The 26,499-nt window shown below is 38.2% G+C and overlaps 1 protein-coding gene across 2 annotated transcripts in view; it reads right to left on the reverse strand.

Moving 5' to 3' along the window:
* Positions 1 to 2,017: 2,017 nt before the first annotated feature.
* The window catches only part of fhit (fragile histidine triad diadenosine triphosphatase), a 557,602-nt gene continuing 533,120 nt past the window's right edge, over positions 2,018 to 26,499 (reverse strand). For both annotated transcript variants that reach the window (XM_084743826.1, XM_084743834.1), the window contains 2 exons: positions 3,447 to 3,557; positions 2,018 to 2,163 (listed from right to left, as the gene is read on the reverse strand). In XM_084743826.1, the coding sequence (XP_084599952.1) occupies positions 3,450 to 3,557 (108 nt within the window). In that variant the 3' untranslated portion in view covers positions 2,018 to 2,163; positions 3,447 to 3,449. The remainder of the gene's footprint in view (positions 2,164 to 3,446; positions 3,558 to 26,499) is intronic.

A 26,499-nucleotide genomic window follows, 5' to 3' on the forward strand; every position in this document is an offset into this window, starting at 1 on the left:
AAGCTATATGCTTTACTCATAACTGTTCCAGATCCTCCTCCTCTCCTCCTCCTCCTTTTCAATCAGCAGTGTACTGTTGTATCAAGTTGCATAACGGGTGAGGTGATTTGTCTCCGATCAGGGTGGGGTTTGTCAGTGATATCCAGAATTTGTCATCCAGTCAGAGATCAGCAATAAAATTACACAGTGTGGCCCTTGCATTACAGTTCCGGTCCCTACCAGTCAAAAGTTTGGACACATCTTCTCATTCAATGTTTTCTTTGATTTCTTTGATTGAAGTGCAAAAGAGAGTTGTGCAAGAGTCTTTTTGCTTTTTAGTGTCAACCCTACACACCCGTCGACCTACAAGTATAGAAAAGTTCTTTGCTCTTTGATATTTTGGATCCTTCAAAGTAGCCACCTTTTGCTTTGATGACAGATTTGCACTCTGTTGATATAATCTGAAACATTTCTTGTAAAAATAAAGAAAAACACTGAATGAGAAATGTGTCCAAACTTTTGACTGGTACTGTGTATCATCTCTGTCAACTCATATACACACTGTCCATCCTGTGCTACACACACACATATATACACACATATACAGAGGTTTTTCACTTCACAGTTCACTCTGCAGGGCTGCAAACACACTATTATTTTAATCTTTGCTTCATCATTAATAAATTATTGATTATCCTGATTACTATGGTTGATTTATAATGGATTTTTTCATTTAATCAGTTTCATTTAATCAGTTAAGATTCACAAGAATGTATTGGCAGACTATGGAAGAAATAGAATATTATATTTATCAGTATGTTTTTCATAATCAGCTTGAAATAAGAATCATTGTGTTTTTGTTGTATTAGAATGAGCCCTGTGTCTACAGAGGGAGCAGGTACTGTCATGTTTCTACAGGACCCCAGAATGATGGGTCACATCTATCACAGGTTTTGTGGTCACTGTAGGTTCTCCTAAACACAGAGGGGAACCCTGAGTTGCAGAGAACTCCTATCATATCAGTATTTCAATGGTTATATTTGAATATATTATATTTCTTTTCATTATTAGGCTATTCTCTTCTAATTTTAACTTCAAACTCATTTTCTATCAACGTTGCATCAGAACTGAAAGGGTTACTGTCCCGAAAACAGTAGAACAGAGTTATCCAGTCAGATTTTTTGTTGTTGTTGTTGTCTCATTGGTTAGGACCTCATCAATGGGACAGAAGGCCTCAGGCTGTGTGTTTGTTTAGAAAGTGACAGGTGAATTAACCAACCATTTTGGTTTATGAAAAAATAATATCTTGCTTGAGATGAAGTGGACGAGACCGACACTGTTGCTAGGTGGCTAACTTTTTCAGGGCAGACTTTCACAGCCTTGCGGAGGATCTGAAAAGGATTGTATTATTTAGCAGACTGAAATTGCGCTCATCCTCGAGTCTGTTAGAAAACATTTTCAGACACTTGACTCTTCTTTTTTAAAGATTATTCCAACAGTGCAGCTCAGCAGACAGAGCTGTGTTGGTAGACAGAAATAATAGAACTGGAGATCTATGCTACATGTAACTGTGTGTGTGTGAGTGACTGATGATGATAATATCAAACACAAACTTAATTATAACTTATCCAAATAATTGTAAGAGAGTAAATGGCAATTATCTACTGTTTAATACAAGTTTAAGTGAAGAAAATTCTAGAAAAAACATTTATTCTGCTGTCATTGTGTGGTGTTTACTGCCCTCTACTGGGTTTTTTGTATGTGGCAACTACACACTACAAGCACATGTCACAAGCTACCTGCTGCCTGACACTTATTTCAGCAAAATCTCATTTTGCTGGATTTCTGATGTTTCTGGCTGAGTTTTGGTCAGTTCCAGCTCTAACAGTCACGGTTCACGGTCATGGTGAGTTGAGGTGTTTGCAATCTGCAAGCTCATCACTAGATGCCACTAAATCCTATACACTGGTACTTTAGTAGTGTCATTGTTCTAATACTTTTTGATTGGAAGAACGGTAGCCAATGACTACAAGCTGTTTAGTTCCATTTTATTTTGGAAAAGTAATACATCAAAGCCATGTAGCAAAACAAAAGAATGCAGGTGTAGAATATTAGCACCCAGTACATCTGGGTGTTGGAGTGATGCTCCAGTCTCTGCTCACCATGGCATGGAATGTTGAACACCTGGACAGACATGGAGACACAGTTTTAGTTAATGCTTTAAAGGTAGAACCAGTAGGAATTGTCCAAGCTGTTCATAAACACACCAAAAAGATACCAGGAAGTCAAACACCACAGTTCTGGTAAAACATCCCAAGCAATAGCAAAATAATGGCAAGGAAATACAGGCAGAGGGCTGCAGGGTCTTGCAGATACAGACACCAACACATGCTTTTAGTGGGTCATAACTGATGACTGAAAAGGATTATGTTTATTTGAGTTTATGCATTGTTTTTTAGGAAAATGTTGCATATTACCTATATTACCTTTAAGAGTTTCCAACAATAATTATGACCTGGGAAATGAAAACATCTAGAACATGGAATGATATTATAAAATCCCTAAAAAACAATAGAACTAATGTGATTAAGTTTAATAATCGCAACTGTTTACTTACCAATGAGCGAAATAAAGACGTGAACACATTAAACAAACAAGTACACTGAAATAGAGTCTCACTCTTATGTGATTACATTTTGCTTTTTTTTTCAAAAACACACATTGATATTTAGTTAACATATTCTGCCAAATATATTAATGCCTTTAATGAGTCATTTAAAGGGATGGTTCATTTTGTTAGTCAACAAAAGGGTTAGGGTTGCAGAATCTCCCAAACAATGGAAGTGAATGGTGACCTGTTTTCAAACAGAAAAAATAACAGAATAAAAACATAAGATGTCTCTATACTGCATATCTGGCATAATTCAAGTCCAGACATGTCATTTGCACATGGTCACACCACACACACACAGTTCAGACATCCAAGCTGAAGATCTACAGTGAAGATTCAGGCTGAGAACATGGTGTGAATGATGTCTTTCAAGTCAACTTGGCATGTTGGGGCTTTAGGAGACTTGGATTACAGCGGACGAGCAGTATGGAGACATTTTATGTTTTTATTTTGGTGTTTTATTTTAATGTTTTTTGGGTTAACTATCCCTTTACGGTGCTCACAACTGTCCAGCTGAGGCTGATGAGACTTTCAGTAGGTACTTGATCACAAAGTAAAGTTTTGGACACATTGAAAGTTTGATCTGATGATTGCACAAGATGGAAAATGGACAGATCACCAGAGTAGTAATGATGTTAACAAATAAATCCAACAATGCACAGGCAGTTCAGTTTTGGTCTTTGTCTCTCTTTGTCTGTCCTACTACACTAAACCTCAATCTGTGGCCAGGTGACTGCCTGTTGTATTCAGCATTATTCAGTATTAGTCACTGCTAGATCATTTATTTTTATTTTACCATTTAGGGCTTCTCCAGCTGTTTCCTCATTTCTGAAGCTTCTGCTGCCATCTCTTCCTCTGATCTCCACTTGGAGGGAACGTCCTCGTCTTCTCGATCATGCTTCTGCAGCTGCAAACACAGACAGTGTAACAGTGCAAATGTCAGAACAAACATGTCATGTTAAAGCAGACATTTATTGAGTAGTGACAATGCCGATTGCTTTCACACCTGGATCTGCCAATTTTGGTGACATTTTAAAGGGTCAGTGCGATTTGTATGGGACTGAAACTGCAGATGCTAAACACACTGTGTTCACCCATCACATCTGACAGAAAATGGATTGGCAAACTTCCCCACTTTAAGGGAAATAGTGGACAGCTGGCCTTTGGACATTTTTCCCCAGAGACATTTGACAAACCTTTTCAAACAGGGTCCAGATGTGCCCGAAGCCATCAATGTTTACTGGACACCTGAACAACTTGATGCTTTTGTTTTTTGAAAGAGAAATAATTGACACAATTTGACATAGGGTGTATGTACATAAGAGTAAACATATAAAAAGTATTAAAAATCAGATTTAATCCATCCATTCATTCATTAATTTTCTGTAACCGCTTATTCCGTAAGGGTCGCGGGCTGTTGGAGTCTATCCCAGCTGACAGTGGGTGAGAGGCGGGGTTCAACCTGGACAAGTTGTCAGTTCATCGCAGGGCTGACTTTAATCCAAATTCTAAATATTGTCATTTTAGTTTTTGGACATTTTCCTGTACTTGCTTTGAATTGCGTGTATGTGCCCTGAAATTTATTACGAAAATTCCACAATTAATTCCACAAACCAATCATAAAAAATCCACGTCAGTTGCTATGCTTGTGCAACCAAACTTGTCTTGTCCTGCTGCTGCAGCTGCTGTGTGAGTCTGAGCAACTCAACAAGGTTATATCACTCCTTTAACACAAACAGTGATTTAACCAGCTGCCCAAATCAATATTGTTTAAGTGTGCGCTATATTTAGAACATTTTTCCAGCTTCATTTTGCTGTTACACAGTCTGTGCTCTCTTCACAGACACATAACTTAATTAAAAGGACAGTCATTTGCCGTTGCAGGGATTGGGAGCTGCTGGTCTACTGCTCCCTCGATCTGTAGCAAGCAACATTCAGACCTGAGCAAATGTGTTTAAACATTGAAGTCAAACAATAACACAGACTAACTGACAGACAAACTCCCACAACTTTGCATGTCCTGCAAAGTAAATTTTTCTGTCCATGGAGTCTGTGGCTGTAAAGAGAGCAGAGATGGCAACTTCAGGTCCATGTTGGAAAATATTGTCTGACGACAAAGTAAAGCAGCAAATACATTCCATAATATAGCGTACAGTTAAACTGGTGTTCATTTTTTGAAGAAGTCCCTAGTTTAGGTGCTAAAATATGTTTTGCTGCTGGCTGCATCTACAGTGGTCCTCAACAGGACAGTACTTAGCTCCCTGTCAGGATTCCTGAGGCAGCTGTCAGTCAAACATCAGCTGACATGTCCACACACTCCTGAGAGATGGTCTAAAGAGGAGGTAATGAGCTTGTTTTCTAGTTGTTATTTATTTATTTTTTATTTATTTTCTTTTTAACAGATAGTCTCACTGAGATTGGAATCTCTTTTTCAAGAGAGATCTGTGTACAAAAATAAACATATACAGTTTAAACACACATACAGATCATTTACAGACGTGTTAAATATTTAAGAAAAGAGGCAGGAACGAGTGTGATTACAAGTACATAACTACAACCTTCAATTGAAATAAGAGAATGTAACTACATATTGTCCCAGAGCTTCGACTAAAACTAAGTTACGATATCAAATATATAGTTTTACTATTTCAAGTCAAGTTTCCAGATGCTTTACAAAAATCAGACCCATCCAGAATTTTCCAGACCCACGTATTAGCCACTGATCAGGTGCTTTTCATTATGAAGTTTCATAGTATATGTAGTATGTCCTTAATAAACACAGGCTAACTCAATAAATGAATCAATCTGGCATTCTTTGTCTCAGAGGTCTTGTTTTGTACATAATTAAGTTTACTTTATGAACTGAGATTGTATAATAACAAAACAAGCCAGAGATCACACAGATGCCTTCTGAAGATGAGAGGAATTGAAGCTACTGTGTGTATATGATCGTTGTGACTTCTTTGTGAGAGGATACAAAACAAATACGCCCCAAGGAGCAGGACGGGGGTCAAATCCTCCTTTGCAAAATCAGGAGAAAACACTGACGTCTACAACAACACAGCATTGTGTCTCAGTTAGTGTTGTGGAGCATGAATGGATGTGACATCTGAAGCAGAAAATGCGTCGTCTTTCCGACAACGCAAACATGAGGGAAGCTTCACGGTTCAGTGATGACAGACACAGAGAAATAAGCGAGAGAAAATAAAAACACATTTACCATGACACGTCCTGACTTCAGTGTAGTTTAACAGCACCCCCACACTGAGAGGGAAGACAGTGTCCCCTGTCAAATCAACATATACACTGAGACTGGATCAGGCCTCAGTCAGAGGTTTAACACGGGGATATAAGAGACAAATGACTTTCATATGGAGACAAATTAGAACCAGCTCTTCATGCCTAATTTTTTATTTTGAAAGATCAATAGTTCATCCTGGCAGTCATTTTAAACACTGGGAAAATATGAATGGAAAAAGAAGTATGCAGACTTAAGTTTTATTTTTGAAATGTCTTAGAATGAATCCCGTCACATTTATATTATTAAAAGTCTATGGAAAAAAATACTTTTAATAAATACCTTCTTTTTAAATTACATGTTTTTATTTTTCTTTTTGCCTTGGTGTACTCAGATCTGAGGTTCAGTAGAATTATATGGTTCCAATCAGGGGTGGAAGTAACTAATTACAAATACTCAAATTACTGCAATTACGGAGTTTTTTTGGGGGGGGGTGAGGGGGGGCAGTTTTATGAGTAGATTTTCCAGTGTTTACTTTTGCTTGTACTGAAGCATGCACTGCATGAAGCAGGACGTAATCTACTTTACTTATAAAATCAAAGTTGAGCACTGAGTAGAATTTGAATCAATATCCAAACCTTTCATCTCTAGCCCATTCATCTAGTAGCCAATCAGGTGATCTGATCACAAATGGACCAATGAAAACAAAGACATACAAACAAAAACACAACAAAATGTTGTGGCAGCACACATTTGGAGTAAGGAGGTTAATGATTAAGCAATAATTGATTAATTGCTGTTTAAACACTTAAACATGTATTCATAGATATTTAATCAATAGATATGGCAGTAATTCATCTCATTTAGTTGGAAGAGCCATTTTCAGCCATTCTTAGACTTAAAGTGAGAAAAAATGACTACAAAAATAACAAAAAAAAAAAGAAAATGAGGAAGAAAACCTGTTTAGTATCTCATGATTAAGTATGATTAATTAATTGTTAGAGTTTTCAACTACTGGTTCAGGAAAACACAAAATTTGCATTCCTAGTTTGGAGAGATTACTGTGACATCAGTTGATTCAGCTACTTATTTACTTTATTTATTTCATCCACAGTTTTCATAATCTGTGCTCTCAATTTTAAATTTAAAGTCATTGCTGTTTTGGCTCTCTGCCCAAATTTTTCCTTTACACAATTACACAAAATATCAGATTATAATTCTTTATTATTAATGTATGCCCTTGTGTGTCTTCATATATTACCCTCATAAATCAAACGATGTACAGATTTTGTGACCTATAAAGCGGAGGAACTGCATTTTAAACTGACACATGGACATGTTGTTTGGACAGTGTTGAGCTGCAGGCTGCTCCCAGAGGCCAGGATGCTGAAATGAGATGTCTTGTCCACCAGACTGAAAACATAAAACAAACAGAACAACAAGCTCAGTGAAGGACTTGTTATGTCCTTGAGATTTCATCTTGTGTTTACACTACAAAAACCTCCTCAACAACATTCTTTTTGGCCAAGTGAAACATTCTTCAGATAGTACTATGAATTTCTTTCTTAATTTCTTTCACACCAAACATCTCAGGCTTGTGGCCTGTGTGGTTTGCCGTCTCTGCCTGTGAAATGTCTGTTGCTGCAGCACCACAGGGGTCATTACATCCATACTCTGTCTCCTTCCAGCGCTCTTCTCTTCTGCTGGCTGCATCTCTGCCCTGTGGAACCACTCAGAACACATGTGACCCTGGGTGGAAACCTGTCAGGACAGGCTTTTAACCAAGCTGAACAAAAACCTGTCATGTGACTACATTATTTCAGGGCTCTCTTCACGTCTGTGCATCTGCGACTGTTTTGGGAGATTTAAAAAAAATAAATTATTGCAGGAAAGTCTATAAACATGTTTATAATAATAATCTTATTTGGAGAGTGAAAGTGAAATGGTAAACTAAAGTGGCAAAATAACCTTTTTCTCACGGTCTTCATAAAAGAGATCATTAAAAATGATCAATAATTATTGATATTGACTGAAATGAAAAACATTTTAACATGACGATTTTTCCAGCCCTAATCAGAAAAGCTTGTGTTCCTCTGAGGCTTCCACCAGCCAGTTTTGTGTTGTGCCTGCAGACATTACACACTGCTTTCATGACTGACTTTCCTGACTAACAGATTCATTTTAACTTAAATATTGTGTTTGGAAAAATACTCATGTGTGGCGTTTTTTTGTCACTGACTCTGTGCCAGTTTGAACCTGTGGAGAACACAATTGACTGGACATAATTCAGACGGACACACACCTGGTGCCTCAGCTCAGTGTGGGTCAGAGCAAAAACAAATCCAAGCAACTCCCTGCAGGCATTTAAAATACACTCATGTGTAGTCTTGAATTTGGAGAGGGATGTAAAAGCAGAGGGAAATGATTATTGACTCCTGGAAGCAGGAGACGGCCCCCGCCCACATCGGTCATGATAGTGGAGAGGGTTGACACTTTTAAATTCCATGACAATGCCCAGGGTTGCCAGGTCTGTGTGACGCAATCAGCCCAGTGGCAGATCAAAACAAGCCCAGCAGCTAATAGAACTGGCGCCAGCTGGCGGAGAGCAAAGGCACATCATATTTTGTATTTTTATGTGGGCGTGCGTGTGATGGGTGCCATGTCTGTGTGTGTGTACGTGCTTATCTGGAGTCAGTTTGACAACTGTTTCATTTAAAATGCAGATGTGTATTTATGGATATTATAAATGTAATTTGCATCCAAAATAGGTTCATCCAACCAGCGGACAAAAAATCATCCCATAGCAACACTTAAAAAGTAGCCCAGTTCCACAGGAAAAATGCAGATCTGGTAACCCTGGCACCACCATATGCTGCCCCCTGAAGTGGGAGGTCAACACGGCCCACGCAGCTTCACTCTCTGTGCCACCTTAAAAAGCTGTGTGTGACGTTTGTGTGGGAGTGATGCTGTACGCACAGAGCCACTGTGGACAGTGTCCTCGCCTTCTCAGGCACAGTGTGCTATAGCAACACAGCTGCCTTGGAAAGGGGACCATTAGAAAGAGCTCTAAGATCAATGGCTGTGACCTTCCCTCTGTCTCCTCCATACACACCACATATATCAGACGCAAGATGCAGAAGTTTACTGCTGACCCCCACTCACCCAGCTAGCTTCCTCTTCAGATGCTTCCTCTTGGGAAGGGAATTCCAGAATTTTAAGTGTAAGGCATCTCCCCTGCGGAACAGCACACAGCCTGAGCCTGTTAGATATTTGAACTACTGCTATAGGTGCTTGTGCACTGGAAAAACTGTGTGCACATCTAATTTTCTCCACAACACAGAGCTGCATGTGGAGGAGGTAAAACAAGGAAGAGAAAGCCAGCATGGTACTGAATGACATCAGCAACAACCAGGTGTTTTTACAAAATAACTGCATAATAGATCCCAAGATATTGTTACTTCCAATACTACGTCTTGTTTTTAAAGATCTCTCTTCTCGGTTGTGCTGTTGGTATTTCAGAGAGCAGAAGTGTCTGTGCAAACAGTTTTCAGTTGTGTAGTTCATGTGCTCTTTGCTTGTCCACGAGTGGACACAGACACACTGTCTGTGTCCACTCGTGTTTAATCTGACAAATGGTGATAGGTGAACAAAGGAGGAGCTTTGCTTGGAGATATTACACAACTGTGAATGAAAATGTGTGTGGTAGGAAGGCTGTTCATTACAAATTTGTTCAAACACAACAAAACATCATGAGAAAGAGAACTTGTAGCTGCAACATAAAAAAGAGGAGGAAGAGGAAACAGATTAGGAGGACGGAATGCCAATGCCCCAGAATCCAGACCCCGACACAGAGACACAGTCGACTGGCTGACTCTTTTCAGAGCTTCAGGCAGGAATATCCAGATATATAGTAGTTTGATGAATATTTTAGTTAAATGTCTTAAGCATTGATTAATGTTACATTTTCCAAACTGTAACTGCTTATCAAAAGCATTTACGTTAGCAGACCAGTTAAATATCTATTCAGTCATTAAAATACTATATTTAAACTTATTATCAAAATTAATTAATTTCTTAATTTTAATGGAAAAAAATAATATACTTGGTAGCTGAAATAAATGGCTGAAGATAATAGTAAGCTTTTTTGTAACAGTGAAAAGATCCCTATATTTAGGCAGATTTAGCCCACTGATGATGCATTCACCTAATGAATAACGTCACACTGCTTTCTCCTACATGAAAGTAAATAAGCCACTGTTGATAATATAAAGTATCATATCAATATTCTGTCCCACAAAGAAAAAAATCAGAAGTGCAGAACTGAGATAAATGGCTTTGAAGTTTTTTTGTTGTCAAGCCGAAATAGTTGGGGTGTAAGGTGTCAGTTTTATAGTTTTATATCAGGTTATTGTTCCTACATATTAATCCTGACCTCTGATTTGACCTTTGACCTTATTTGGAAGTTCCTGTATTCTGCATTTGCATTTCTCCATGTTCTTGCAGATATTTGACGTGTTAGAATACATTAATTATGGTTTCTCTGCAGCTTTTTGCAGTTACTCTAATTTTGACCCCCTATTTTCTCCAAAATAAAACACATTTGAGAGAAAACATTTGTTCACATGACAAACTATGTCTTTAAAGTCACATGATTTTGAAAGTCATAAATGATTTTTAACAAAAATTAAATTACTGCCTTTTTTCCTTTGTAAGGCAGTATTGATATCAGCAATTCTGGCCTTAAATTATTTGGTATCAGATCAAATTTTGTGGTTTCGTCCACCCCTGAAGTAGACACCATCGCTGGGAGAAAATGTTTCAAAGTGTCACCATATAAAAAAGCTCTGTACAAATATATGCTGTAAAATGTACTTTGCATGTTTTCTTATATATCAATTATGCATACTTGATGACCAAACAATATTTGTCGATGAAAGGAGTAATAATCACTAAGAAAACACACAAAATATAAGCTTGGCACATATAGCTCATATAGGAAAACCGGACTGACACAATAAAAGCTGTTTATAAAACAGATGATAAAATAGTGACCCCTGACTCTTTCTTTACTCGTTAAAAAAGTGATGATCTGATCAACAATACATACAGTGTACACAAACATGATACAACAGTAACAGGTCTCTGACTCATATAGTAGAGCCATAACACTGTAATTTACTCACAAAGCAGGCGATGATCCGAGCACAAATACACAAATATGGAATAGTGACTGGGCACTGACAGCAACCACTGACACTGTTAGCTCATGGAAGCAGTCGATGATCTTATAACCATACACAAAGCAGATAAACATCATACAACAGAGGCTGGTCATTGCTCATATAGGAATGGCAGATTTAAACGCTGTTGCTAAAACACCTGATGATGAAATAGTGAGCACTGACACTTTTTTACTGGAAAAGAAGGCAATCATCTGATAACAACCACACACAAACATCATACAACTACTGCTGGTCACTGACGTATATGGGACAACCAGATTTAGACTGTGAACACTGATGACAAAACTGCGACCACTGACATGGTTCAGATTACAGGCAAAGCAAGGCCACTGGATCATCAGACTAATTATTAAAGGGATAGTTCACGCAAAAATGAAAATTCAATCATTATCTATTCACCCTCATGCAGATTAATGGTTTAGTTTAGTTTTTTTAATCCACAAAACACCGCTGGAGTTTCACAGGAAAACAATGTTGCAGAATCTCCCAAACAATGGAAGTGAATGGTGACCAGTTTTAAAATGTAAAAAAAACATCAGAATAAAAACATAAAATGCCTCCATACTGCTCATCTGGTGTAATCCAAGTCTTCTAAAGTTCCAACATACCACATTCACTAAAAAATTTTTATTTACACCATGTTTTTAACCTGAATCCTCACTGTAGATCTTTAGCTTGGAGCCACGTTCATGTGCACGCTGTCTGAACTGGATGTGTGTGGTGTGACGGTGTGCAAATGGGACATGCAGTCCAATGACAGACATGCAGTACAGAGGTGTTTTATGTTTTTTTGTTTGTTTGTTTGTTTGTTTTTACATTTGAAAACCAGTCACCATTAACTTCCACTGATTTGTTTTGTGTTTTGTGGACTGATTAAATAGACCAGACCCTCAACTGGCATGAGAGTGAGTAGATAATGACATTTTTGGGTGAACTATCCCTTTCATAATAAGCTAATATGCATTTAGGGCCTTGTGCATGGTGGCAGTGCATGAAAAAAATAAAACTTTATTCTGATACTGTTGCTGCACTCTGAATTCACACTGAGGAAACTTTTCATCATGTCCTGCACATCCTCCTCTTGACTAACTTGATAAACATTAGTTCCCTGCTCTGCTGGCACAGAGTCTGCAGATGTACTTGGCGTGTCATCAGGTGTGTGAGCTGCCATCAGTTGTTGATTCTGATCTGTCAGGTTTTGCTGTTTGTGATTCTTAAATAAAAATCCAAAATTGCTTTTGCATCACCATTTTCTTGTGCTGGTGCACACCTGTTTGCAGTCGTGTTCACAGACAGGTATGTTGTCATGAGCTTGTGAGAGTGAGAGAGAATCTTGTCTAGAAAGGAACCCCAGATCTGCAAAAGATTGCACAAGAGTGATGTAAAGATTCCCGTCTTGATGTGACTAAAAAAGGTGTGTGTTGCTCCAAAATGATAAAATCAATATGTCAGTCAGTGTTGATATTGTGACAGACCACCACAAATAAATGAATGTACGGGAAACACTCAGATTTCAAGCAAAACATATTAGTAAGACCATGAATAAAAATTCATCCTGCAACTTTCAAGTGTGCAAACTGCCCCTTGGGGTGGCACAGGCACACCCTGGTTATGATTTGGATTAAAAGAAAGACTGTATGTTACTTAGGAAAGTTCACATAAGTAACATAATGTGAGGTTGAAGTCTGACAAAGAAATCAACACTGACTTTACAGGATTTTCAGTAGGATCTCCTGGCGAAAGTCCTGTGTTTGTTTGAAGAAAACAGAAATTATATTTTTCACTCTGTTGTATTTTTTTGTACACACAAAGGCCTGAAATACACACACACACACACACACACACACACACACACACACACACACACACAAACATGACCTATAGACATGCATCAGAGAGATGTCAGAGTAGGTGGGCTGCATGCATACACATAGTCAGGTGCTGAGCAGTGAACTGGCACCACTACCAGTCCATGCTCTGTACTTTTGTGCATGCTGGACTTCAACTGGCGATCCTCTGATTCCCCAGCCAGGTCCTTTCAGACTGAGCTACTGCCCCCCATTCACCACACCACCTCCATGCATGGACTTACTTGCTCTTAATACTACATCACCTGACTTTCATGGCACCTTAAAACTGGAGTAGCGCCTCAAGAAATGACTCTACAGGGGTACCTACAGCGTCTGAAGCACAGGACCACTGACCAAGCTGCTGTATTTGAAGTGCTGGGAGTGAGATGGAGCTGAAAATGACTAGTTGCCTCACAGAAAGAAAGTCTTGGGTCTTGAAATCTATCATTCCTGTGATAGACTGGTGGTCTGTCCAGGGTTGTATCCCACCCCTCAGAGTTGAGGAGTTTAGACTCCAGCTCCCTGCATCCCCGCACCAGATAAGCAGATTTAGAAAGTGTCTGGATAGATGGTGGTTTTGTTGGAGATTCTGATATCTCATACCTTATGTCTTAGTCAACCTAATAACTTTTTAATCAAAGGCTTATAAGATTTTTTTTTATCTTGATATTAATTTCAATAGATCTACTAGCTTGCAAAATTTGACAGAAGAGTTTAAAGTGTGCCAACCAGGCCAGCTTCCTCTTTTCATGTTTCATAAAAGGAAGTTTGTGTAATTTTGTGAGATTATTAATGATGATGTGTTGATAAACTAAAGCTCATTGAACATTAATCCATTCTGTTTGTTCTTTCTGTAATAATGCCCAGGGCCTCTGATATAGTTTCACTCTGTTGTACCAACTGTAAACGGGCATCATGTATTAAAGGTCCAGTGTGTCAGATTTAGTGTAATTTATTGCCAGAATATGGGAAAAATGAAATATAATATTGATGTTTTCAGTTGTGTTTTCATCACCTGAGGTCTTCTACCTTGGACACTGCTGTGTTGCATCGCCACATTTCTACAGTAGCCCAGAACAGACAAACTAGATACTGTATGTAGATGTACCCTTTTGTGTTTTGTGGCCACTGTAGGTTCTCCTACACACTTGGATGGGGAAGGTGAGGCATGGTTTTTAGCAATCCGCAAGCTCATTGCTAGATTCTACTCAATCCTACACCCTGGTCCTTTAAACTAAAACACATTTATCAACAAGTAAGGGTCATTTTGGGTCATTTTGATTGGGTCATGATCACAATACAGGATGTGCTTGATGAACTTTTGACCATAATCGTTCTCAGTGCAGTAGACACTGTATTTATGGCCATGTCTACAATTAGCTTGTCCTCACCAGAAAAATGGGCGTATAGGTCATCTGTGCATCTGTGCAGTTTATTACGACTCATATTTACATTTATTGGTAGGCAGTGACGTTTCTTGACCATAGTAATTATGACTGGAGTATATAAGAGTGAGAGAGTCTGCATATGGAGGAGGTGGATGAATGGATCAAACACCCAGGAAACTGGAGTTTGTGTCCTGTGTGAAGCCAAATGTCAGTGTTAAGTTTTAAGATACATAATAGGGCTTTTCACACTGCACTTAGGCCCAGGCAAAGAGAGCTCGTAGCCTGGGGCTGAGAGAGCTTTCACACTGGCACAATCCTGGAACATTCCAAAGTGGGCTAACTTTGACTTTAGCCTAGGGTTTGATGGCCCTGCTCCGGAGCAGAGCTAGCCCTGCGTTTGTGGGGTTATCCCCTGAAAATCGACTAAACCCAGGGCAAAAAAGGGGCAGTGTGAAACACGGCTAAAAGATAAGAAGAAGATAATCAGCCAGGTTAACATAAAACACCTGTGTGGGTATACAGAGGCTTTAATCCAGAGTGAGAAGAAGGTCAGTGAGAATCATAAAGCCCTGGGCTTAGCTTAACCCTGCATTAACAATGTGTGTGTGAAAAGGACTAAATTATCCCAGGGTTAACTCTTATCCCAGGGTTAAGGATAGTCCTGGGATAAGAATATGCAGTGTGAATCGTTGTTACATGACCTGTGTCACGTGACATGTTGTTTAGGTCAGGTGAGTTATGCAATGTAATCTACTTACTTTAACCCAAACCAGGATCTTTTCCTAAATCTAACTAAGTGGTTTTGGTGCTTAAACATAAACAAACTGCTACTGTTTTACAATGAGTGCTTTACAAAACCAGTATGTTGCTATTTGATGTTCTAGGAATGAGATCAACTATTTTTGTGGTGCATATATGAACAGCAACTGAGAAATCCAACTGATTCTAACTTTAAGGTCCAGCACGCTTGTTGCTGCCAGTACTCTCCACCTGTCATATATGCTGTTTTGGGAGAAAGTGGCCAAGAATCAACCTGTTCTGTGATTTAGGTATGAAGATGTGTTGCCACGGTGACTGACAGACAGGTGGATTAACGGACAGACAGATAGATAGACATAGCATTTTCAGGACCTCTTCTGTTTGCTAAGATTGCCTCGCTGTGATTTCACAGCCTTAAAATCAAGATAATAACCAAAAGTTACAAAATACCTGCATTAGATCGATTGTTGCTTGACCAGGTGAAACAAAATCAAACATTCATTTCAAATTTTGACACTGACCAAAAATTTTCCCCAAAAGCGATCTTCTCAGGCAACTACAGTGGCCTCAGAATTCACCCCAACAAGCTCCACCAAATCAGAAAAGCATTTCCAATTCTCTACCGAAACCAATCAAGGGGTCTCATCTAGAATATTTTCATAGTTTTATCCTAAAAAACCAGCATGTTTTTTTTGTTTGTTTTGTTTTGAGGTTTGTACAACATCCAAGGAGTGTGTAGCAGTACTTGATTTGGGAGTAAAAACCTAAAACCTAGCAGCACATGTTGATGCAGCAGCCTTTAGTTCCTTCAAAACTTTCTTACTTTCTCTCAATGGCATCTCATAGCATCTTTCAACCATGCAGTCATATAAGCTTGACACACCGCTGCTGACCACCCCAGGAGGGTAGGAGGTGAGCAGGGATCAGGGTCATGCTAACTCAGCTCGGACTTCAGGCTGCTCCTGGCTAATGTCTCATCAGACTGGATGAACAACAGGAAATCATCACCACCTTGTTGCTGCTATGTACATTCAACCTGACAGGAATTATTTCCTGGGCTTATATGTGTATATGTAATGTGGATATGTTTTAACTACTCTGAATTTAGTTATCTGTATATATGTTTTATGTGTGTGTAACCTGAAGAAACTACAACTCCCATTTTGTTGTGTAAGCCTGTGCTGTGTAATGATAATAAATAACTTTGATACCTTGTAAATAGCAGTAAGTGAGTGATAGTAAGTATTTTATGTTCGAAAATTAAATATCACAGATTGCATAATCTTTTTGGGGGTGGAAAATGTTGGCTTAGTGATGATGGAAAGAATGTTGTTTAAAAAAAATGAACTGACATTATAGTGTGATTATGGAAACAGAGAGATGGTGCTAAAAAGAAGGACGTGGGTTTTGTCTCTTGTGTATCTTAGAGAAGGCTCTACTAGCAGCGGAGCTTATGTCCGAACATTTGCTGGAGTGTGTGTGTGTGTGTGTGTGTCTGTACCATGCCTCCCTGTTGAGCTGAGCTAAACCTCTTTAGCACAGCTCCTCTTCTCAGTTGCAGAGCTGCCAGTGTGGACACAGAAACCCTGGCTGCTCTGACAGTGATGAACATGTCCATGAATACTAATGTTGTACGTGTCTTCATCTACAGCTGCTAAAGCCGACAGTGGGGGAAAAGGGCGCTAGAATGACACCACTGTGGAACTCACTACTCATTATATTCAGGGCTATTCAAGCTTTTACTCATGTTTCAAAATATCATTTAATGTTTAGTATTATAATTACAAATCAATTTAAAATAGTGTTTACTTTTTTGACATTCAAATTCCAGTGGCAGATATTCAGTTTTGATGAATTTAGATAAACATCAATGTTAAAATTCCTTTTTTTTTTTAACCAAAATTGAATTGTTATTAGAAAATTAGAATTCAGTTTCCTCATGTTTAAGTAAAAGGTTTTTTTCTTCTCCTTCTTTTCTTTACAAACTAAGTTTGATTTTATTATTTTGATTCGATGCTATGTATTGGAATTTGATTTAATGTATGTTATTTTGCCTGGTTTAGTTTTAGATGGTGCTACTACAGTGTCACTTTGCGAGGCAGCTGAATTCACAAGAGTCCATCTCACCAGGCTTCAAGTTATCCAGTCAGCATCCTTGGAGGGACTACTGGCAGCTATGGGTGTGTAAAGTGTTGATCGGATTGGTTGAAGTTAGTCCATGTTAGACGACCTCAGTGTGATGAATACATGCATGTATGAAGGTGTGCCTGGTATAAAGAGCAGGACAGTCCACATACGGTCAAGGTCAGGGTGGATGGGGTGGGTAAAACACAGGACTTTCACACAGGAGACAGGGAAAGTTCCTGTGTGATGACAGGGAACTTTGACAGTTTTACAGCAGTAGTTATTTTAATCTAAACTGTGATGTTTTTCTAAACGTCTGCCACCCGGTCAGATTCTCTGTGACATTAGATGAAACCAGCTTGTGTTTGCATTTTCTTAGACAAAGTTATTGTGAGTAACACATTAGCCAGTTACAAGGAAGAAGGAGATAATGTTATTTTTGAAGTTCTATTATATGGTTATGGCAGATTAAACACTTGTGCTTTTGTCTGAAGCACACAATATGAAAGTTCCTTGCAGTAGTTTAAAGTAAATTAAAACTTCCAGTAACTCAACGTTGACTTTTAGCTTCACACAGGAAACAGCTCCAGTCTCCTGGGTGAAAGTCCTATGTTTTTTTAGCCATTCACCCTCAGTTCTCTCTTTATACTCTCCAGTCATAATTACTACAGCCACTAGAGATCACTGCCTAACAATAAATTTACATATATTTTACTCCTAGACTCACAATGAAATTGATGAGTGGTCAAACCAGGAAAAAACAAATGTTAAACTAACCATGAAAATATCTGAGACCACTTATGTTATTTTTGCATTAGCATCATTTTATCATTGAGTCATGAGCTTGCTGCAGTCCCAGAATGTTTTCATGCTGCCTCTACCATTAATGCTTCTACCATCAATAAAGTCCATGTTTTGTTCAGGCAAGCCTGATGGAGGCTGGTTTTGTACCCAGGTGTTTGCTAATTTTAATAATACTTAACATTATTGGTCAAATAATGTGGTGTTGTGTGCAGTTAATCAGCTGATGTTTGTTCTTCAAATCAAGTCCCAGATGCCTCTGGATGTGGGGAGTACAGGCAATTCAGCAAGCTAAATAAGGTGAATATATAAGGTCAATATTCTCTGTCCTAAAGTGCAGGCAGTGGTTGACTAAGAAAGTGTGTCTCTGTGCATTGAGTTCACGATACCTCACGCTTCCTGCCCCTCTGCATTCCTCCCAGAACTCCTAAGACTAAGATAAAGACGGCAGCTGGGAATGAGAAATCTTTTAATCTTGGGTGGTAATTACCAATGACGATCTTTTGCCAGACATATTTCCATGAATCTAATTAGCAGGAAACTTGATAAAGTGTCTCTGAGTTTGTGTTTTGAAGGGGGTTGATAACATGTGGCGTTCTTGGCTCACCTGAGCTCAGTCTGGATAGAATTCGACACAGCATTCTGTGATGTTAAGATTTTAGTTCTACCTTCACCTGGGAGACAGACTCTGCAGGATATCTGCACACTTTTCAAATCAGATTTAATGCTTTTTAAGACATCAACAAAGAAAATGTTAATGCTCTTTCCTAAGCAAATCAATGTTCGATGTTTACATCAATTACTAAACCGATATAGATATTTTTTCAATGTTGAATGCAAAATAATAATAAATAAAATAAAAATAAAAATGTTTAATGCACTGTTACTCATTATATGGAACAAAAATCATCCACATGTAAAAAAAATAACTTTGTAGCTGTAAATTACAATTTGCTTTAAATCCTTAATTTGGAAAACTGAAATGAATAAAATGCAATAGAATATTCTTGCCCAGCTCAAGTCCACATAAATAATGACAGGGCACTGACAGGAATACATGCTTAGAATGCTTTTTTCACACATTTATGATCTATCAACCACATGATTTCTATATCACTGCTTCTACAGAATCGATGATTGACGTAACCCACCCAAAGTATACACCCTATAGAAAAGAACTCATAGTCCAGGATCAGATTGGACACATAATTACAATGGGTATATAGGTAAACTAATGGAATTGTGAAGCAAAGCATTAAGGCTACAACCACACCACACTGTTTTGATTTTTAAAATGCATACGCTTTCTTCAGTATTTTAGGATATCTGAAAAACAGATGTTTGGATATGCTGCTGACTCCATTTCAGTTTTAAAACTCCTGGGTTGTGTTTCTGGATGGGTTGAAACAGAGACTTTTGGAAATTATTATGCAAACAACCTAGGTGCACTTCCTGATTGGGCTATCAGTCACTATGTGTCATTCCCTGATTCATCACGCCATGCGCTTACAGACACTGTGAGGCTGGGAATCACTCGACTGCTTCAGTTTTATGCTCTTTTATGTAGTTTTAATGCTCTCATTCATCCTTTCTGTGGTGAAGGTGAACAACTGAAAAACAACTAATCGATAGTTCAGCATCACTCACCAGCAATTTCGAGCCACTAACAGCTGCAGTGTCAACATGTGACGTGGCTAATGGAGCTAACGGTTATTTACAAAGTTAGCATGCATGCTGTATTACTTGAGAGACGACTGAAGACTCCAGAAAACTGTTAATACATCTGAACTATCCTGACACGTTTCAGTCATAAATGTGGTTGTGTAAATGATGGACTCATTTTGATGCACCAATGTTTGAAAGTTTACGACAGCTTTGGTTAGCCTGCTGTTAGTGTGTTCAGTCACTGTCTTTGAAGAGTCAGGTTAACATTTCCCTGCTGCATCATTTTTGTTCTGTTATCCTAGTATCTGACTACTTCATGTTTATATCTGCACATGCATGCCCTGTGTGGATTGTCATGTGATTTACATTTTCAGGCGTGTCAATATGGATAAAGAATATTCCTGAAACAGTGCCCAAACACCCATCTGGACAAAGATCATTTTTGCGTTGTAATTAGTAGAGTATGGTTGTAGATTCTGGAGAAAAATGTCAGTGTTTGACAACCTGGGTGGGAGATTCAACTATTAACAACAAGTAGAACAATGATCTATCTTTCTCCCAAATCACTTGTAGCAGCTTTGAGGAGGTGGGTGTAATAGTGCACTCTAACCATAACTTTCCTCTTGCTATAATAAGTGTTGTCTTTGCACAGATAGTACAGTACAGAGATCATCTCCCATTGCTCCACTGTTCTCACTCACTATCAAGTTTAGAAAGAGTGAAAACTCTTTGTTCACGGAGCCACATTACTGCTACAAACACTTTGTACCAAAGATATGTAAAGCATCTGCATTGTGACTAATAAGGAGAGAAGCGGCTGATGTTGCAGATGTGTGGACAATACCAGAACTTCAATGCAACATGATTGAGGCTAGCGGAGTGCAATGTAGCAGCACAGAGCACAGAGGCCATACTGTTTACTGATGTCCTAAACATCAGCGTTCTTTGTCTGACACAACAATACTTCCATTGAAAAACTACATTTCACACTTCACTTCACATGCTTGTTCCACCGCTACACAATTATGAACAAAAAGGATGTATCGGACTTTGTGTACATGGTGATGATGCCTGTATTAGAACTGAAGAGACAGACACTGAGTCAAATGAGTACTCCACAGTGCATTTTGGACAGCTGTGGCATGAAAAAGACAAAGCTGAGGTAATCAAACTCCATCTTTTCAGCTGTATCCCTATGTATGTAAAAAAAAAACAATATCACTCACTAAGTACTGGACGGTGTGTACACAAGACAGAGACTTGCATCACAGGACACAGTACTAGCTAAAGTGCAACTTGGGTAAGAATGAGTTTGAGTTTGTTCAGGATAATGGATGTGTGCGTGAGACCTGTCTATCTGCATCATGCACACGGTGGTGATGTCAATGCTCCAGTTTCTTACTAGACAAAATATGTATGCATTTTCAGTATTTGGTATATTCTCTTCAACCTTGGCCCACTTCTCTTCAATAGTAAGGACTAGAGGTGTAGTGGTATGTGTATTTGTCCTGAACTGTTCAGCACAGCTTGTACAGTTGGGTATGAGATTCCTATATCCTATACATCTATATATTCATGGAACAGAAATTCTAGAGTCATGACAGAATAGGTTGATTGCCAAGGACTCTCAAAATGGCATCAGCCTACATGTAAATTGGCGAGTATCACCAGCATTAAACGTTGAACACTGTACAACTGTTGAGTTTGATCAGGTTGAGGCACAAAAATGAGTTGGTCAGGTTTATGAAAAGATGGTGGTTTGGATTAAGTCACATACATAATGAAATGTAGATAACTCAGAGTTTAGTTTTAGTTTCACATCCTGGTCTTTTATTTAATCATTCACCTGACCTCCTTCATATGCAGACATTCTCACTATTTATACACAAGTCAAGGAAACTACAGCCACTTTAAGTCCACAGCTAACAGTAAATGTAAATATGGGTTGTAATAAGCTGTTTGCACAGACAACTTAGACACTTTTTTTTCTAGTGAGGACAAGCTTATGTTTTGGCAATGTACTAGTTGTGGTCCGTCATTTAGTGTGCTAGGTAGCTAAGCACAGCAGGAGAATCCTCTCATGACATTCAGATCCACAGTATAGGAGTGTCATGGTTTCTGGGTTAGTTACAGCAAAAATGGCCCAAACTTAAGATGAAAAGGATAAGATGAAAATAGCGATCGAGTGATCTTGTTTAACTGAAGTTGCTACATAATAATAATAATAATAATAATAATAATAATAATAATAATAATAATAATAATAATAACTTTATTTGTACAGCACTTTTCATACAGAAAGAACGGTAGCACAAAGTGCTTTACAATCATAGAAAAGAGAACCCTAACCCTAAAAATATTAATATTACACGATCTTCAGGCAGGCTATTCATCATATGTTTTAGTTTTAACTTTGGGCACTGTTAAAAGGCCACTTCCAGAAGACCTGAGGGCTCTTCTGGGTTCATATGGTAACAGCAAGTTAGATAAATAAGAAGGGGCAAGACCATTAAGAACTCTATAAACCAATAAAAGAAACTGAAAACATTTGTGGAAACACCTCAAACATGCTAAGTTGTTTATGACAGCGTAACCCAAATATGTTCAAACATTTTGTCACTGCATTCAGACAATGCCAAAGCAACAACAACACAGTAGAAGTGTTTATTGCTACAGACATCCTACTTTCTCTAAGACCATACTCAGTTGGACAGAATACAGGATATCAGCATAAAGTGAAAGTGCATGATCTTCACTACAGTGTGCCTTCATGTGCATGACAGGCTGAGTTTGATGCTGACGGCATCTCTATGACTTTTGTTGACATGAAATGCAGCAAAAGAAGGCTGCATGGAGTTAAAGTTGTGTATTTTACCACTTTGTATTCCTGTGTTACCTTAAAGATTATGTGACACATGGATGCCTTTAAATAAGCACCTCGACGCTGACGGAATAATTAGTGTAAATGAGCAAATATCAATGGAGTATTTGGCTTTTCATGAGGACCTATTTTTCGCTGTCATAGATGGCATCTCTAATAAATAAAATAAATGACTAACATAATATATCATTTACTCCAGACTTCTTTGCTTCCAAGTATGGATATTCTTTTTAAAATATACAATTTGTGCCCGTAGGTGTGAATGTGAGTGTGAGTGGTTGTCTGTCTATGTGTCAGCCCTGCAATGAACTGGCGACTTGTCCAGGGTGAACCCCGCCTCTCACCCAATGTCAGCTGGGATAGACTCCAGCAGCCCGCGACCCTTACGGAACAAGCGGTTACAGAAAATGAATGAATGAATATACAATTTGGAATAAAATGAACAAAGCAGCTTTCCTACACAAATAAATAGACTGTATCCACATGCCTAAGCAGGTTTCATGTTTACCTTGTTCATCCTGTTCTTTTACTGTACCTTCTTTGCCGTGCTACATTTGAATTGTACTATTTTAAAGCACAAATTGTAACTGCCATTTTAAAAATGCCAAAAACCATCATTATTAATAGCTATGTGTGAGAGTAATTAGTCAGAACATCCAGATTAACAGCACCTTCTGTTGTTATTTTCCAAGTGTCTCTGCAAACACGACTGTACTAAAGCAGGCTGAAACTGTACATGCATAGAGAATTACAGAACACAGTAGAACGTTTTTGAAGCACCAGATTCTGCACACACACGGAGCAGCGAAGTGAATAGCTCTTTTAGCACACACTCCTCAAAGTGGAGGAGGAAATATCAGGCAGGAGAGAGAGAAAGAAATTGCACTTGATTAACCTCTGGCAACCCCATTTTCTCCTGTGGCGACTAGCTCTTGGACAGCACACAGGCCGCAACCCTATACGTCAGACAGGACACGCTTTCATTAAACAGTGACCCCGCAGGGTGACCGAGAGGTCGTCCTGACCTCGGCACCACTCACATTCACAGAACAGATAACAAGGCCTCCACAGGCACTGTAGCAGTCAATATACTCATACACACACATGGTGAGAGGCTGTAGGAGAAGCAGGAGCCCCATCTGCAGGAATCCTGAAGAGACCAGACTGGGTTCAGACCCCAGCCTGTCCATCAAACTGCACATGAAGAATCTGATGGTCACGGTCTGCTATATGCTACTGTACCAGTCTCAGGAATATGAACAGAGTGCTGTGAAATCAACACATAAAGTTGTTGGTTAAAAGTTCCAGCTTTTGAGGAGGAAAAACAATAACTTTATTTTAGCTGGGTGATAATACTCTCTGACTCACACACAGATCAAAACTAAGTATCTGGTGTGCCAATATTTTCATTCTGGTCGATTGCTCATGACGATACCAACATATGCTCATATTTTTTTCAGAACACCGAGTCTGTCCTTTGATGGACCAAAAATATTATTCTGCCTTCTCTTATTGTGACGACTCTGACAGATGCAGACATAAAATACAATGCTTTTCAACATGGACGCTGTAGTAACAAGAAAACTACTGCTGACAGCTTTTTTTTTTCTTTGTTCCTCAGAAACTCATAATGATCTGGATGATGGCTCTCTCTCTGGACAATTAAATTTAAAGCTTTTAAGGAATGTGATTTGGCTCTGCCTCAACTGACCGATGCAGAGCTATCACTGCAAACAGCCACTTTGAAATCTGTTTCAGAAACGTCAAAAAAAAAAAAAAAAAAAATATATATATATATATATATATATGTATATATGTATGTATAAATAAAGCAAAAACATTAACATGCAAGTGTTTATAAAAAAGACTGAAGACTTACTTTGAAACTAGAAACTAGAAGATCTGTTCTTTCTTTTGATATGGTGGCGCTGGCTGCCAAATTTTTAAAAAACGTTGGCAGGGAAAGAAGTAAATTAATTACACAAATCACATGACATATGTGGTATAACTTGTAACAAAACTTAAATAATACAAAGATGACTTTTGGTTTCAAATTCCAGTCCATCCATCCTGTCCTTGTCCCTGTGCAGACTTTGTTGCTCTTTACACTGCTCCTCACTACAGCCCCTACAGGTTGTCGTCTATACACAATAAATGTATATATGTGTTGTCATAAGGTGCTTGCACAGACAGTCTATCCAGCTGTTTGTCTGGTGAGGACAGGACAGAGAGCAGGGACTTTATGTTTGCCAGGGACTGAACATCCACCCTGGTCCCTCCACTTCAGTTAAAAAGAGGCTGACTGAAAAGTTTATGTCCTAGATTATTTTTTTTCTTTACACGCAAATCACTATGCAATCTGTGCTTACATTTGAAAAATACAAAACTATGTGTATTTGATTTATTAGGCTGTTTTCATAAGCACATTGTCAGTTTCCAGGTGAGTTCATATTTCCATGTTGAGTGCAATTCACTTCTGTGAAAAAATGGGGAAATTGATTATGAGACATTTCATGATGCAACAGAATGCTCTTTTGGAGAAATTTCATTTCAACTTTGGGTGGAAGTACAGTGGTTCTAGTACACACATTAAAGTGTATGCAGATGGAAGCATTAGCAGGACTGTGACTGGTTTGTGTCATTCAATTCTAACTTCTGGCAACAATTGCTCCTGTTTGATCTTAATAAATGTTGTATTTCACATTAAGGATTTAGGAATTGAGCTGGCAGTTGTTTTTCCATCTGTAAAAAATTCACCTTAACTCACATTTAAGGCAATGCACCACGATCATGTAGAAAGCAAATGAAAGTTTTCAAACTCCTTTCCTGTGGATCAATTAAATAGCATCAAACAGAATGTGTAAAGCTCTAACTGTTTGATTCATTCATGTCTGTCTCTGGATTCCACTTCTTGATGAAAGGAACTAAAGAAACCACTAAATCACAGCTGTCTGACATCCTGAACTGAAGGTTCACAACATCAGAACATGACTATGTTACGAACTACATGACTTTCATTATGTATGACACATCTCAGCTCCCACTAAACCCTTAATGCTAATCTGGACATTCCACTGAGGTGCAGGCTGAAGTTCTGTTCACAGAAAAAAAAATGCACTTTGTTAAAATAAAATATTACTTATTCACTGCTTTTTAAAACCTGCTAACAATTTTACAGCATAGCTTGAAAAGAAATTAAGATCCAGAGGCATTTTTCAATATATAATTATGTTTGTATGTTGTGGAACTAAAATTCACATGATTATCTGCATATATCTGTTCTCTGATGGTTAGCATAGCACAACATTTTTTCTCTATGGGAAAGCAGAGAAAAGTCCCTCTAGGATGGGCTTTTTTGTCAGTGTTGCAGCCTAAAATGCCTGATTTCATAGCAGCTTTTCTAAAAAATTGCAATGCATGTTGCTATGTTTTTAATTTTTTATTTTTTTTTGCAAAGAAATTGTGAGAACAAGTGAAAATTGCAAAATATTTTTTTTCTTTTTTTGTATAATTCACTAAAATCAAAGGCAACTTGATTCAGGGAGAATGAAACCACACTGTGTTCTGTGTTCTAAGTAACCTCACCAAAAAAGACTCAATATTACCTAAATTACTAAAAATAAAAAACAACATAAAAATATGCTTCAATTGTAAATTCAAATTCAAGTTTACTTTGAAATTATTCCACAAAGAAGCAAAATCTTTTTGGAGCTCAAAAATTATTTTAAAAAAGTATATAAATGCACAGAGCATTGGTATCAATATCAATAAGAATGATAAATTTCCTCCTCTAAAATAAAAAAAGTACAAAACAAATAATAAATAAATAAATAAATAAATAAATAAATGAGTCACTTAATTGAGATGCACATGTATGATTTTAATGTGGGTCCTGCTATG

This window comes from Lutjanus erythropterus, chromosome 2 (genome assembly GCF_056507025.1).
Source record: "Lutjanus erythropterus isolate fLutEry1 chromosome 2, fLutEry1.hap2, whole genome shotgun sequence".
Taxonomy (NCBI): domain Eukaryota; kingdom Metazoa; phylum Chordata; class Actinopteri; order Lutjaniformes; family Lutjanidae; genus Lutjanus; species Lutjanus erythropterus.